The 15,560-nt window shown below is 48.0% G+C and overlaps 1 protein-coding gene across 1 annotated transcript in view; it reads right to left on the reverse strand.

Annotated features, from left to right (window-relative positions):
* The window catches only part of CSMD2 (CUB and Sushi multiple domains 2), a 621,951-nt gene that overhangs the window by 186,041 nt on the left and 420,350 nt on the right, over positions 1–15,560 (reverse strand). Inside the window, exon 25 of the mRNA XM_044913827.1 lies at positions 14,039–14,165. Coding sequence (XP_044769762.1) covers positions 14,039–14,165 — 127 coding nt within the window. The remainder of the gene's footprint in view (positions 1–14,038; positions 14,166–15,560) is intronic.

Below are 15,560 nucleotides of genomic sequence, written 5' to 3' on the forward strand. Positions count from 1 at the left end.
AACAGCATATACAGAGGCTTATAAAACGTGTGACTGGCCTTCCTGGATCCAGAATCCCTCCCACCCTTTCGATCCACCTTCTCTGTGTGGGCCAGGGTGATCTTTCTGAACCACACTCTTCTTTCCTTTGCCAAGGCCTTCAGAAGCCCCAGCTGCCATCCTCCAATCCTCTCTGCTCCACCCGTTTCCTTCTTGCCTTCTTGCTTCAGGGACTTCTCTCTGCCCGGAACATTCCTACCCACCCCTCAAACCCCCGTACCTGCCACATGCAGCGGGCTGAATTGTCTCCCCCACAAAGATACGCTCAAGTTCAACCCCTTCACTGTCACCTCAACTGGAATTGTCAATGTGACCTTAATTGGAAATCAATGTATCACTGCAGATGTAATCAAGTTCAGACGAGGTCATATTGGATTAGGGTGGGCCCTAAACCCAATGGCTGGTGTCTTCATAAGAGAAAGGAAAGGGAGATTGGGATACGGAGAAGCAGAGGGGTCAGCGGGGAGAAGACCACGTGAACACGGAGGTAGAGACTGGAGGCATGTATCTATGAGCCAAAGGTGGCCGGCAACTACCAGAAGCCAGAAGGACATAAACAGATTGTTTCCTAGAGTCTTCAGAGGGAACATCGACACCTTGATTTTGGACTGTGAGAAAGTACATTTCTGTTCTCGTTTCAAGCCATTCTGTTTGTTACAACAGCCCCATAGACTCCTACACCACCTGACTAGTGTGTACCAGCTGATACCCCACACCCAGAGGGGACCTTCCCCCGGGTGTCTCCATGTGCCCCCCACCCCCGACCCCATGGTCCCAGTCTGGAGAGATGCTCCCTCCATGTGCTCCTGCTGCATCAGAGCCATCCAGTGACATACCCATCTTACTGAGTTCCTTAACTGCTGTGTTTGTGACTCATTCATCTCTGTATCTTTGGTACCCAGCACCAGGCCTGGCCCACGCTCAGCTCTTGGTTTGGTTGAACTGATGAATGAATGAACTGCTCACCATCTTGCAGGAACACCCATAGTTCAGCCAAACTCACCCACTCTCCTTGTCAAGTGTGTGCCACATGGTGAGAGGCAACTGAAATCCTCTGTACTAAGGAAGATATGCCCTATTTTGCTGGAGGTTCTGACATCTCTCTTTACTGCCCACATCCAGCTTCTTGGATCTTACCACTGAATCTTTGGTGCTCTATCACTACCAAAGTAATAGGAGCTAGCCGCACCGACCCTGGGCCAGAGCTAGCTGCCTAGTCCAAACCCAGGAGACATGGGGAGGATGCAATCATGGTCTCACACTGGCTAAGCCCAGCCTGGTAGGTTCTCTGAGTCTATATACAGATACTGAGAGTCACATATTCAATCAAGAGATAACAGGTACTAGACGCAGATGGCATCAATGGGAACATGGCATGTCTCTGCCCCTAAGTGTGGTGTGATGAGTACTGTGGTCAAGGTAAGCACACAGCAGACCCCTACCTGGGTGGAGGGGCTGAGGCAAGGCCCCCTGGAGGAGGTGACAACTGAGTTGAGTCTTGTCAGATGCACAGGGTGTGTCCAGATGAAGGCAGGGGGGGACGAGGAGTGTGAGAAGAAAAGGGAATGCCACGGAAGGAAGAGAGGCTGCACAAAGACACGGGTGGGCTAGAGAGACTGGCCCCCCAGGAAAGTATCAGTTCTTCAGGAGGACACAAGCAAGGGGTGCAGGTGGTGGGTTTGGACAAGCACGTCCAATGAGTATGCAGTGTGAGATGCACACAGGGTAGGGAGTTTCTGGAGGATGCTGGCTTTAGGGATGAGCGGGGGAAGAGAAGCCCATGGAGACTAAGACTAAGAGGTAGAAGGAAAACAGGAAAAGGTGCAGCCCTAGAAGCCAAGAGAGGAGAGAGTCTCAGAGGGATGGCAATCATGCCCAAGCTGCTGCAGAGAAGGCAAGACAAGTGTGGCCTTGTGATCCTAGCCACCGCGGTTTCCATGATGATGGGGCAGGGCTGGGGGCAGGGGCGGGAGGACCAGTTCCCACCAAAGGAGGGGCTGGAGTTGGTCTCAGTGTCCTAAGTCTGGTGTCTGGTTTGCCTAGGGTGTAACATGGGCGCTTGTGGTGACCAACAAATACGGCGCTCAGCTCCTCACCCCCACTGGTCTCTGGTTCTCTCTCTGAGTCCCCTGGGGACTGTCCTGAAACTCTGCTCTCTCCGGGACTGGGTCTTCATTGCTTAGCTGGCTGCCACCTGCTTCAACCCCAGGGCACCCTGGATCGTGGGGCTGGCCCTGTTCCAGGATCTCCAGACACCTTTTTCTTGTGGTGTTTCTGCAGAGTCCCACCTTCTTCTACAATCTCCCAGTAGCAGGTGCCCCAGGGAGGGCACTCCCACCTGGCCCTTGCTCCCTTACCTCTTCCCACCAGCCTGACACCAAGAATCCGCCAGACTTTGCTGGCAAGGGAGTAAGGCTCATGACACTCAGCTTCAATGACACGAAGAGATTTTCCACCAGAGTCTCCATCTAAAAAGCTAGGGGAAATTGGATTCTCACTGCAGGCGCCAGTACCTCTCAAGAGCTGTCCCCAGGCAAAACCTGCTTCTGGGATCAGGTCCTCAGTTCCCTCAGTCCCAAGGAAATTTGGACACTTTGGGTGCTTTTTGGATTCTGCCCACCCCACCGCTTACAGGTGGCTCATATGGATCCATTGCACATCAGACAGATAACACAAAAACAAGAAAAAAAATACATAGCATCTTGACATGTTGATTTCACTTGCATTCTGACCAGGCCCCAGAATGTGAAAGGGCCTTGGGTCCTCCTGAGCAACTGTTGCCACCCCATGAACACAACGGATGGTGCACAGACACAAGTCCTAAGGGCGAATCTTTACATCAGGGGAAAATGGTCCACGAACGAACAGCTGCTGCAGGAGGGAGAGGGTCAGAAATCCCTCCTGCCCCCAAATGAGAATGCAGCCTAAATTATCCTCAGTGACACTGGAAATGGCAGTAAGAAAATAATACTTGTTTTATAAAATGCCCACTTCTGAGCCATGGAGCTGCAAACCAACAATTAAACCATGATCATAATAGCAGACAATAACAATTAAAGCGTCCTGCCATCCAAAGTGCAAAAAACGGAGAAGACAGACCAAAGCCCAAAACAAGCACTGGTGTCTAAAGCAAAATGAGAGGCTCTTCTTTCCTGGGGCCAGTTGGTATTTGATAGAAAAAAGATTCATTTGTTACTTCCATGAGGGAGAGAATAAAGCTGAGCTTTGGGTCACTGAAGTGACCGCGGTGATGGCGTTCTGGGAGGCTGGAGAAGCGCACAAACGCAGGACTTAGGCTATTGCCGTGTGTTTCAGCCTTCCTTGCCGGGTGACCTTGGACCGGCTTCCTTCTCGTCATGGGCACCTTGTAAATGAAGGCTGTGTGACTGCCTGTCATTAGCCAGAACCTGCCCTGGAGGTATCAGGGATTCTGTGAGGGGCAGATATGTCTTTATTCTTCTTGGAAGAAATGTCCATAACATGAATGGTTCATGCCTCCTGAAGGGGTTGTATAACCCAGAGGGAAAACTAGTGGCTATGGAGTCAAAGACACAGCTTCAAATCTAGTTCTGGGATAGCTCATCATGTAGCCTTGTGAAGCCTCAGTTTACTTCTCTGTCGAATGGCAGTAACTGCCTCTGTCTAGCAGTGCTGCTGAGAGGATTATTGTAAATGAAATCACATATAAAGCACCTGGCACTGAGCCTGTTACATAGTACAAAAATCAATAAATGGTGAAATCACCTAAAAGAAATTCTATTTTTGTTCTCTTTATTTTTATTGAAGTGTGACTAATACACAGTGTTATATTCGTTTCAGGTGTATGACTTTTTTTTTCTTTTACTCGACTAAGAGAGATGTGTTAAAGTCCTTCTACAACTGTCAATTTCTTATATTTATGACAGATTTCACTCTACATTTTCTTGGTAGGTTATTTGTTGTATAAAGATCCATGACTATTAGCATTATTATGGCATGAGCACTTGTCCCATGAAATAATTCCCTCTGTCCCTGGTAGCTTTTGGCACTCCTTAGCTTGCTCCCGCATCATTCCAATCTCTGTATCTTCACTTCTATGTGTATAAAATCTCCCTCTGCTTCCCTCTTATAAGGATTCATGTGGCTGCATTTAGGGCCCACCTAAAGAATCCAGGATAATCTCCTCATCTTAAGAGCCCTGATTTAATCACAGCTGCAAAGATCCTTTTTCCAAATAAGCTAATGTTTACAGGCTCCTGTCATTAAAACCTGATGTCTTTGGGGGCCATCATTCAGCCTACTACAATGTCTTTGCGAGTTTTTCAAGAAGCCCCAGTGGCAATTTTCTGTGGCTTTTGTGCATATTAGATCCTGGTTGAATCAATGATTCTTGGGTCTCACAACACCACTGGTCTCAGCCTTTGATGTGAAGGAGGGGAGATTTTAGGAGGATTGGATTTGGTGTGGGGGTGGTTTCTCGTAAATGGCTGTTTTATTTGAGGAGGACTGGTTGTGTGCTTACCTGTGTGAGTGTGTTTTGCCAAAAGCTTTCAGGGATCTTTTATTATCCTTGGAACTGATCCATTTTTCATCAAATTGTATCTAATTCGTTTTGGCTGGAACTTAGTGAGTCCATTCAATTCACCAAAGACACTTTAGCCCTGGTCCCTCCCTCTGCCCCTTCTCAGAGGAGGCTGCTCACAGTTTCGATTTTATTATTATAATCTTCTCCATCTGTGCTGGCCGGTTGGTCCTCTGTCTTCCACATTGGGTAACTTCTCTTTCATTATTTCCACACTCTCGTACTTTTTTTTTTTTGCAGTCTCAGACAGACCCTCCAGCTTCTCTCTTTCTTCAGTGCTTTTATTTCTTAGAAGGCAAGTGCTGCTCTTGTAGATTTTGGCCACTGTGTCGTTAGCTTCTTTTCATTCTTTACTCACCACTATCATGGTCACTCTATCTCATGATCTCCCCTCCCCCATTCCATCATCCATCCTTCTGCTACCCATCATCCCTATTTCTTATATTTAAATGAGAATAGTATCCATCAATCCATTTACATTTTCTTTTGTTTGTTATAATACAATCTTTTCAGAAAATATCTTCCTATTTCTTTAGGGAAATGATTCCCCTTTTTAAAGCATGGTATGTGTCACATGGCATCACACAAGTTTCTTTTATTTCCTTTTTGCTTGTTTACTTAATCTTTTGAGAGGGCAAGCTCTCACCTGGTCCAGCGTGGCCAGAAACGCAGGTCTGCATGTCTATGGCTGAATGAATGGAATCCCCCTCTAAGAAATACTGGAATCCATTTTTGGGATGGTAAACTGGCAGTCAAGTTCATGTCTGCTGGCCAATTCGACTATCCAGTGTAGCTCAGCTGGGTTATATTCTTGGATGATTTGAAGCACTTTCTGTTCTTTTTCTAGAAGTGATCCATGAAAACTAAATTGCCAAGACCACCACCACTCTTACACTGACACCTATGGGGTGATCCACATCCTCTCCTTCAAAAAACTTCTGAGCTCCTTTTGACGATTTCCTGATTTGTTGAAACCTTAAGTCTGACAAAGGGCCATCCTGCTGTGTATGTGCTTATCTGCTCAGTTCCTGCAGGAGGTCAGCTCTCACAGTGCAAGTACATGGACCTTCTCTGTTTAAGGTTTAACTCACTGCCACTGCTCAAAAACAAACCTTCTGGAAGCTGGTAAACCTGCGGCTGCGATTCCTGGAAAGAGCTACAAACAGAAGCTTCACTTCTGGTGCCTTCTGCCTCCTCTGGGCCAGCTGCCCACTTGCTGTCGAAGGGAAGTGACGCTGACCACAGTGGGGGCTGGTGGCCCTGTGACTGATGGGAAACTGCAGGCAGGGACTCTGGGTCTTGGGCGCAGCCAGATGTTTTGTCTGGTCCAGGCTCCTCCCAGGAAGACAAGCTCCACTGGGCAGGGGTTCTGGTTCATCAAAACTGCAGGCCTCCATCTCTCAGTAATCCTACTGCTTTGTGACCAATAGCCAAGAAGGGAGCTTCCAGGTCACCCTTTGCATTAATCGTTAAAAAGCATCCCTACAGTTAAAAATCAACAAACTAGGACCGTGAGCCAAATATGAGCATTAGGAGCAGAAATCAAAGCTTCTGGAATGAGTTTTCCAGCCTCCATGGGCCCCAGATCTCTCTAGGAAAGGCACACCTGGAAGAGACCGTGTCTTTTCCCTTCCCCCCCCATGCCCCAGTCACACGCAGCTCTCCAGCCTAGCCAGATCTGTACTCAGAAACAAGCCTCAGTTCTTCCGAATATAACCAGGAACCCTCAGTTATCCTAGACTCCTTCCCTGGTTTCCCAGCCAATTTCTCCTCTTAGTTGCCACCAATGATCTTGTTTTAGAAATGGAGATATCATGGAGTCACACCAGACAATGGGTTCTTCCAGAAGTAGCTGCATACAATCCCCCCTTCCTCCCTTCCACATGCTTGCAAGGCCCTGACCTCCGCCCTGCGTGGTGAACTACTACTGTGCTTTCAAATGCAGCTAGCATAGCCCCTCTTCTCCGGAACACCCTGCTACCCCCCTGCCGCCGCCACCTGGAATTAGGAACCATCCTTGCAAATGCTCTTCGGTTGTGTTTCGCACATAACTTCCACTATCACATTTATCACGTCACATTAGAATCTGTAGCAGACCCTGTAGGATGGTCTGTCTGCACTCCATTTCCAAAAACGCTCATCCATCTCTACTACTGAAACTGTAAAAGCAAAACAGAATTGATTTCCCACTTTCCCAGCCAGGCGTACATGGCAAGTTCTGACTAATCGAATGTAGGAAGATGTCTGTAAGAATGGTGATTCTCCCCGAATAAATACACAAACCCTCGCTAGGAGAAAGCTATGCGCCCTGGCCTTTCCCCTCTTCTTTGAGGCCTCAGTGCATCAGGGTAAGCAGGAGGACAGGGCCCGAGGACAGCAGCATGAGAAGAAAGGCGCTGCTGGCCTCCTGAGTGGCTGCCCTGCGTCTGGATGGGACCTTCGCATTCTTGTTCCAAGAGAAAAGTGAACCTCCATCTGTTGAAGCCAGCTTTAGTCGGTTTTTCGGCTTCCATTCCTAACTGATAAAATGTCTATCTATAAGACTGAGACTTTCAAGGGAAAAGACTGTTTCTTATTTATATGTATACCCTCAGTACCTGGCAGAACGCCTGGCACTGAGCAAATGCTCCAAGTATTTTAATTGAACTGAATGTCGTTACTGTCTTCAAAATATTCCAATGGCTCCTCATTATACTGAGAAATCCATTTAGAGTTCTCATCTTGGCACGCGGGGTCCTGCAGAGAGCCCTTTATACCCAGGCAACCTCGCCTCCCCTGCGTAGCCCCTAGCCACATCAAAGGAGCACTCTTTTGTGGACAGACCCTACATTTTGCCCTCTGTTCATGCCTTCACTCTCTTTCCCCTCAGTTGGAATGTTTGCCTTGATGCCCGCAGGCAGGCCTTCTCTCTCTCTCTTCTCCATTACTGAACTTGGCTTGCACTCACTTACAGTATCTACTTTGTCTTGGAGGGACCTGTTTGTTTGACTATTTCCTTCGTAGAATGTGAGCCCCTGGAAGACAAAGACCGGCCTTAGTCTAATTCTTGTGTTTCCCATTGCACAGTCTCTGACACAGAGAAAGTGTTCAATGCATGTTTTGTTAAATGGAACTAAACCGGGGTCAGGATGACAGGGGAGAGAAAAACCTGGAGCTAGACAGAACGGGTCTGAAACCCACATCCCTGGGTAACTGTGAGACAGTCCCCCTTCCAGGGCCTCAATGGTGTCATCTGTAAAATGGGGACAGTAACAATCTATCAAGAATGTGATATGCTGTATGTGTTTGATAAATATTATGTAGAGGGGAGGATCAAGAGCAGAAGGCTTTGCCTCCCTCTCCTCTCCAATTTTCCTCTGAGCTGGTCCACTCATTATAATAGGGAAAACTCTAAGCCAACACTGGAAACTGAGAAGAGGTCTCATCCATAGCGGATGAAACTTCCATGTTCTACGTACTGACCGCACAGGAAAGAGTGACATGGAGGGTGCAGCTCACTGTCTGCTCTCCAGCTGTTAGCTGCCAGGCCTGGATAGAGTTCATTGGCCAGCCTGTCCCATTCTTGGCACTCAGGCGAAAAGCGCCTGCCAAACGCTGCAGACGCCCCCTGTGTTCAAGGGCAGAATATGACTGTCAGCTTATGCTTGTCACACACATCCAAGAAGAGCCCATTTTCCTGCCTGGACCCCACTCAGGGCTGAGTATGATCCCTGTCCCTTTCCCCACTGTCCCTCTTGGGCACTTCTGGCCAGGGATTATCCTTGCTTGGCTTGCTGGGGTGAGGTTGACCACAGATCCCTCTGATCACCTCCAGTGCTTGGATGGGGTTGGGGCGGGGTGAGGAGAGGCATCTGCAAGCCTTGTCCTGTCTGTGCCCCTGGGAATGGTCTCATGGACTGGCCTGTGGGCTTTCCCACATCTCATTCCATCTGGCACACCAAGGGGCAGTTTGCTTGACACCTGCTCCCACCAACAGCATGGCACCCACCACCTGTGACACTCAGGGGTGACTTATAGCCTGCTGTGCTTAGGGGATGCCCCATCTGGGTAAAATGAACAACCACCTACCCAGCCCCAGGAGGGAGTTCTCATCACTTGGGAATTCCATGTCAGGCCCTGTTCTGAGTGTTTAGATACGTTAACTCACTTATCCTCATAGCAACCTTAGGTGGTAGGTACCATCTTAAATCACCATTTTACAGATAAGAGAACAGAGGCCTGGAGCACCTGCTTCAAGATCTTCCCAAGCTGCACAGCTGGTCAGAGTGGTGAGCAGTCTGGTCCCGGAGTCCAGCTCTGAGCTACAACTTGATCCTGAATGAACAACAAACCTCCTGGGATGGAAAGAGAAGCAGCTCCTCAGAGGAATCCAGCTGACCGATCAGACAAAATGGCCCAACTGCGAAATGCAGTAAATGCAGGAAAAAATAGGAGACATTGTAAAACAAAACATAAATAGTATTCTCAGGGAGATGCAAGATGATAATACATCGAAAAAACAAAAGTAAGCTGTCAAGAGCAATCCGAAAGCAAAACAAAAAAAGAGCAGTTTCCTTAAAATAAAAATGAAAACAACAAGATTTCCAAAATAAAGGAGAACAAGATAAGTGCTGTTGAAAACAGAATTAATGAAAACAAAAGATCACTGGCAGAATAAAAAAAAAAAGGATAGAGAATTTTCAAATAACTAGGGGAAAAAACAAAGCCAATTAAATCAAATCAGCTAACAATAGCAAGAGTTAAAAATGAATGAAAGCAATAAAGAAGCATCGCGTGTTTTGTTTGGAAAAAAGCATAATACGTTGATGGAAAAGAAATATATAAAACCCTGTGCTCTTTTCACTTTTTTCAAATATACATGGAACACGAAGAAGACAAAAATTCCAAAGGTAAAAAGGGCACAATGTGGTAAAAATAACAAAAAAGATCATACAAAATATATATAATCAATTAGTATGTTTTTTAAGAAATTTAAATCCTCATGTTAAAAGGAAAGCTAAACTGAAATGACAGACTATCTAAAAATCAACCCAGTTAAGCACTCTATAAGGAAAAAAAAAAAACAACTCCCCAAAGGAAAATATACTAAGAACTGGAAGCAGCAAAGACAATTAGATATCATTTTGTCCGTCAAACTGATAGACACTGACAGGGTTGACAATAGCTCGTGATTCTGTGTGGGGAGGCAGGCTTTTGGTGGATGTGTAAATTGCTGCAGTAACAAGAGGGAAATCTGAGGTCATATATTAAAATTTGCCTTCTAAGAATATATCCTAAGGAAATAATTGGACAACTGTTCAAAGATTCATGTATAAGGATGTTCACTGGAGTGAAAAACTGAAAATATTTACTTTATTAATAGGGGAGTAGAAAAATAAATTATGGTTGTGCCTACAACAGAATCCTCTGTAGCCATCAAACAGGATGAGGCTGATCTATATATATTGACATAATAATATGATGATAGAGGATTAAACAGTAAATCAAAAGCAAGTCACTGAGCCATGCATAGAGATGATCTTGTTTTAGAAACCATGTTTACCGCAACTGCTTAGTCTACGTATTGCTGAGCAAGTAGAACAAACAGATCTCAGGGTTATCTTCTGTGGGGGTGTGTGGAGGAGACCAGAGTAAGATTAAGGGGACTTTTGATCTCTACAAATGTCTTTATTGTTTGCATTTTGAGTTTTTAAAACAAGTGTATTTTTTTAAAATATAGAAACATCCTATAAAGATATTCCCCTTTAAAAAAATAACAGATCTTACTCTGAATAAGGACTCAAACACAAACGGGGCTTTTTGTGTTTGTCTTAATTAGGTCTAATCATGAATTCCCTTAACTTTGCTGCTGGCTATTGAAGTGAGGGGTCTGGGGGGGGACTGAAGGGGAGGAAGAGAGGGAGAGAGAGAAACAGGGAAGGAGGGAAGGAGGGAGAAGGAGGGAGAGAGAGGAGAGAGAGAGAGACCAGGCATGAGCATAGATGTGCATCTGGACACCACAAACACTGTCCGGGAAGGCCAGCTGGGCTGGGGCACTGAGCGAGAAAGGGAAAGGTGTCCTGTGGCTCATCTCCATCTTTCGGCTGCTCTCAGTGTAGCTGGAAGCCCCCTTCTGCTCCCTTGGCATCAGCTCCTTTGAGGCTCTGAGGCTGCCAGAACCTTCCAGAGGGAGGACGGAAGCTCCCTTCACCTTCTGCTTGCTGTTCCCCATTGTGGGGGCCTCGCACACACATTCAGCAGACCCCATGACTTTATAGTCCTTGCTGCGTCACCCTGCAGAGGATAGTTGGTGGCCCTGTCTTGATCTTCTCCTCCTGAGGGCCATGAAGAGGTCCTCTTGGCTCCCTTCTGGCTCACCCCATGCTCACCATTCCCATAAGTGACAATGGTCCTCACCCCTGCCCAGAAATTCCATCATCCACTTCTTGTGCTCACCTGTCAGCTGCTCCTAGATCCCTCTGCTCTCCTCTGGCCCTTGTCTTAAACCTTCCTTCCGGGGATATCACTGCCTGTCTCAGGTATGCTAATGTCACTCTGTTGTGGAGGAGCACATCCTCCGCTTGAGAAGATGCTTGCCCAAGTACTTAGGACTGGAGTACCATGATGTCCACAATGTACTCTTGAGTGATTCAACAAAAAGGAAGTAAGAGAGAATGCAAATATGGCAAAATATTCATACTGGCTGAGTCTAGGTGGTAGGTATGCAGGTGCTCATGTGCTGTTCTTTCAACTTTTCTGTGTATGTTACACATTGTGTGTTATGCAACAAAACCCAGGGAAACAGAAGAAGCCACACTTTCCCTATTTACTGAGAGTGAGACCACTGGTGTGACCACTTCAGTGTTTCCTGAATTTTTCCCTTCTTGTCCACCCCTACTACCGCTGCTCAGGTTCCGGCTCCTCATCCCGACTACGATCTGGCGCAGCCTCCTCCTTGGACTCCCTGCCCCAGGCTGCCCCATTCTCCATGAGGCTGCCAGGGTGGGTCCAAACCCGGCATCTCAGGCCAGGATGGGTCCAAACCCAGTCCTCGACCTTGACCCTCTGGCCACAGCCTGCTCCACCAGCTTTACCTCCCGCCACGGCCCCTTGCTACTAGATCACAGCTGATGCTCCGGGCCTTGTGCCTGACCACACCGTGTCACTTCCCCTCCTGCCGACCTTCCTCCGGCTACCTGGCAACGTCCTCTCCATCCTTCAGCTCTTGTGTCACCTCTGTCAGGAGAGCATCTCTGGTCTTCTGTCCTGCCTTTTGCTCCCCGCCCCTCCCTATCCCTCCACCTCCCTGTGTGTCTGCACACATCTCCCCTTTGCCAACCCGGGTGCCTGGGTCTCGATCACGTATGTGACGCCAGCACCTCGCCCAGACAATGCCACATGTTCAACAGACAGGTGGTTTTTACATGAATCAATGAACGAATGAGTGAGCGATGCTCCAAGGTAGGGAAGCAGGAAAGCCTCCTGATTTGCATACATGCACATTACCGTGGAAGAATCGTTATGCTCCTGATTCACACACTGCTCGCTTAACACTTACTGAGGGACTATCATGAATCTACTAGTCATATGATCCCCTTTTGGACCCGAGTCCTGCTTCATTCATTCATTCATTCCCCATGAGGGCCCCACTGAGGCCATGAGCTTGGACATGCACAGGAGCCACCAGTCGCTCAGCTCTGCTGGAGTGTCCCTGGAGTGAAGGGGTGGGAAATAAGGTTGGGCAGGTAGGTTGAGGTCATGAGGGCCTTGAAAACCAGGATAAGATGTTTAGCTTCTGTGAGCGTGGGTGTCATGGAAGGTTTCCAATTAGCAGGTGAGCTGGTCAGGAGTGCTTCCAGAAGCTTACTCCAGCAGCGGTGTGCAGGATGAATTTGTATATTTAACTTGTCCCCCTAATAGTGCAAAACCCCTAAGAGCTCTGCTGACCTCATTTTGCACAGGGCTTGGCTCAAAAACGTGCACATAGCAAACACTTAATGCATTTCTTTAATTGTAATTGAACTGAGTCTAGGGACCCATCTGTGTACACCAGCAAAAACACAAATGTCTGTATCTCTTGCAGCAAGGTATCCATTCCGTCCATTCCCTTTAACTGAAAACCCTCTAGGGCAGAATCTTCTCTAGCTACACTTCTCCGTGCCTTGGCTCCCCACTATTGCAAATCCTCAACATTTCATTCCTGGGTCACTGTGATAGACTTCTGACCGGTTTTATTCCCGTGAGCTCTCTCCACTGTAAACGACCCTGGTGGGACAACCCTGCTCAAGAACCTACCATGGCTCCCTCTGTTCTGCTGGCATTTAAGATCTTCCATGACCATGCCATACTTCAACCCTCTCTACCTCTCATTCCTTGTCCACATGGCTCCCCCTCTCCAGCCAGACTCTGTCTCCTCTCCAATTGCCTTTTCGATCCTCCTTCCAGACCTCTGCTCATCCTGCCACCCCAACCTGCTCCTTTCCTCACAGCTCTTCTGAACCACAGCTCAAGCAAGGCCCAGCTTTGCCAGCAGTGTGAATAGTGCGAAGATTCAGAAAAACCTGGGTTCACAGTCCAGCTTTCTGTGGGACTCACTGTGCGAACTGAGACACACTATGCATTCCCTTGGGATCTCAGTGTTCTCATCTATAAAATGGGACCAAGAGTAATGTCTATTTATTATTAGAACTTACTATTAGCGAAGAACTGATAAGAGGATAGATGTGCCAGGCCCTGTGCTGGGTAAATGGTGACGTTCCTTTCTTCTCTGACTTTCTGGAACCCTCGGAAATAAATCCTGCTGGTCAGATGCTAGTATGGAAAGGAAGTTATATTTTGAGGGAGTGTGTATGAAGTATCAGACACTGCTGGGCTTTTGTAATTACTCCCTCTGCAACCATCAAATACCAGCATTTTTGCCCTCACTTTACAGATGAGGACACTCAGACTGAGAACAGGAAACAATCTGGGATCATACCGCTCTGAGCTGACACTACTGTTCGAGAAATAACCACAGAAGTGTTCCTAGGAATTTACTATGTTCCCAGTACGATGCTGGGCGCGTTGCTGTTCCATTTAGTGCTTTCCCCCGAGACGCTGCTACTGTAATAGCAAATAAGGGCTGTGCCCGAAGTCTTGCAAACAGCAGGTGGCAGGGCTGGGATTCCTGCTGGGGTCCGTATGACCTCCAGCTCTGCCCTCAGCTACTCTGCCGTGACTGTGCTACCGAGGCCAGAGTTGTCTGAACCTGGACAGCAGCCCTGTGAGGCCCAGACTGGCCTCTCCAGGTTTTCCTTGGGCCCCAGCCTGAGCCTGGGGTCACAGCGACCACTGCTGATCACAAGGGCCTCCAGGTGAAGTGGGCAGGGCCAGGCACTGGCTGAGTGGCCCGGCGACGATGCTGGTGACGACTCACCCGAATGGCCAGCAAGCAGTGACTTTGTCAGCCGTGACACTTACCCGATGGTGCAACCAGCATCAGCCTCGATGGTCCAGATGCAGTTGAGATTGTGTTCATAGGGAGCCGGATACCCGGGTGATAGCACCTGCCCCGACACTTCTCCTTTCACTGTCCCTCCACACTCAGCTGAAAGAAATCCCAAAAAAGTGAGCTTTATGGGGTGGCCTGCATGGCCAGTGGTGACTCAGTGGCTCCTCTTGTCAGTGTGCCCAAGCCCTTCTTGTTCCCTTCAGGTAACTGAGCACAGCACACAGAAAGGCCCCCGGATGGAACTTGTATCCACAATCTACAAAGAACCCCTACAACTTAACAATGAAAAGGTAAACAGCCCAATTAAACAATGGGCAAAGCATCTGAACAGACATTTCTTCAAAGAAGGTATGCAAATGGCCAGCGAGCACACGAAAAGCTGCTCAACTTCATTAGTCATCAGGGAAATGCAAATGAAAACCACAGTGAGACACGCCTCATGTCCACAAGGATGGCTGCAGTCAAAAAGCCAGACAGGAAAGTCGGTGAGGATATGGAGAAACTGGGACCCGTACACATGTGCTGGTAGGAAGGCAACAGGGGGCAGCTGCTTTGGGAAACGGGTTCATAGTTCCTCAAAATGTTGCACGTAGTCACCATAGGACCCTGCAATTCCACGAGCAGCACAGACCCAGGAAAATGAAAGCATACATTCACACAAAAATGCTCACAGCAGTATGATGCATAATAGCCCAAAGATGGAAACAACCCAATGTCCATCAGCCGATGGATGGGTAGACAAATATGGTGTAATCCATACAATGGAATAGTATTTGATCATAAAAAAGGGTGAAGGACTTGTACCTGCTACAACAGGCATGGACTTGAAAACATGATGCTAAGTTAAACAAGTCACACTCAAAAGGCCACGTATTATATGATTCGGTTTATATAAAATGTCTAGGCCAGAACAATCTATGGAGACAGAAAGTACAGTGGAGGTAGCCAGGGCCTGGAGGGAGTGGGCAGGTGGGAGGGATTGCTAATGGGTGCAGGGCTTCTTTTGGGTGGACAAGATGTTCAAAAATCCCATGTGGTGACAGTTGCAAAGCCCTGGGAATAGACCAAAAAGCCCTGAATTGTACATTTTAAAGGGGTGAAGTGTAAGGGACGTGAATTGTATCTCAATAAAGCCATTTTTACAAAGCTCCCTGGGTGGATGGCTGACAGCCTACTCCGCGCCCAAACTCCTTGAAGCCTCCCTGGCCATGTGCAGACACTTGAACCTGTGTCTTCAGCCACGGGGCCTGTATGGGGTGCCAGGGATGCGGAGGCAAGCAAGACACTGCATCCTTCCTCCCGAGAGCTAACGGTCTAGAGGAGGAGACAGCCACCGCGGGTCCCAACAGAGGCGCACTGGTGGTAGGTGACAGCTCAGAGGAGAAGTGACTACTTCACCTCACATGGGGTAGGGGAGTCGTGAAGGAGGAGCAGGAGTGGACCGGGCTGGCTGGGTGGTAGGGCTGGTGTAGGGGGCACAGCAGGAGAGAG

This window comes from Neomonachus schauinslandi, chromosome 4, assembly GCF_002201575.2.
Source record: "Neomonachus schauinslandi chromosome 4, ASM220157v2, whole genome shotgun sequence".
NCBI lineage: Eukaryota > Metazoa > Chordata > Mammalia > Carnivora > Phocidae > Neomonachus > Neomonachus schauinslandi.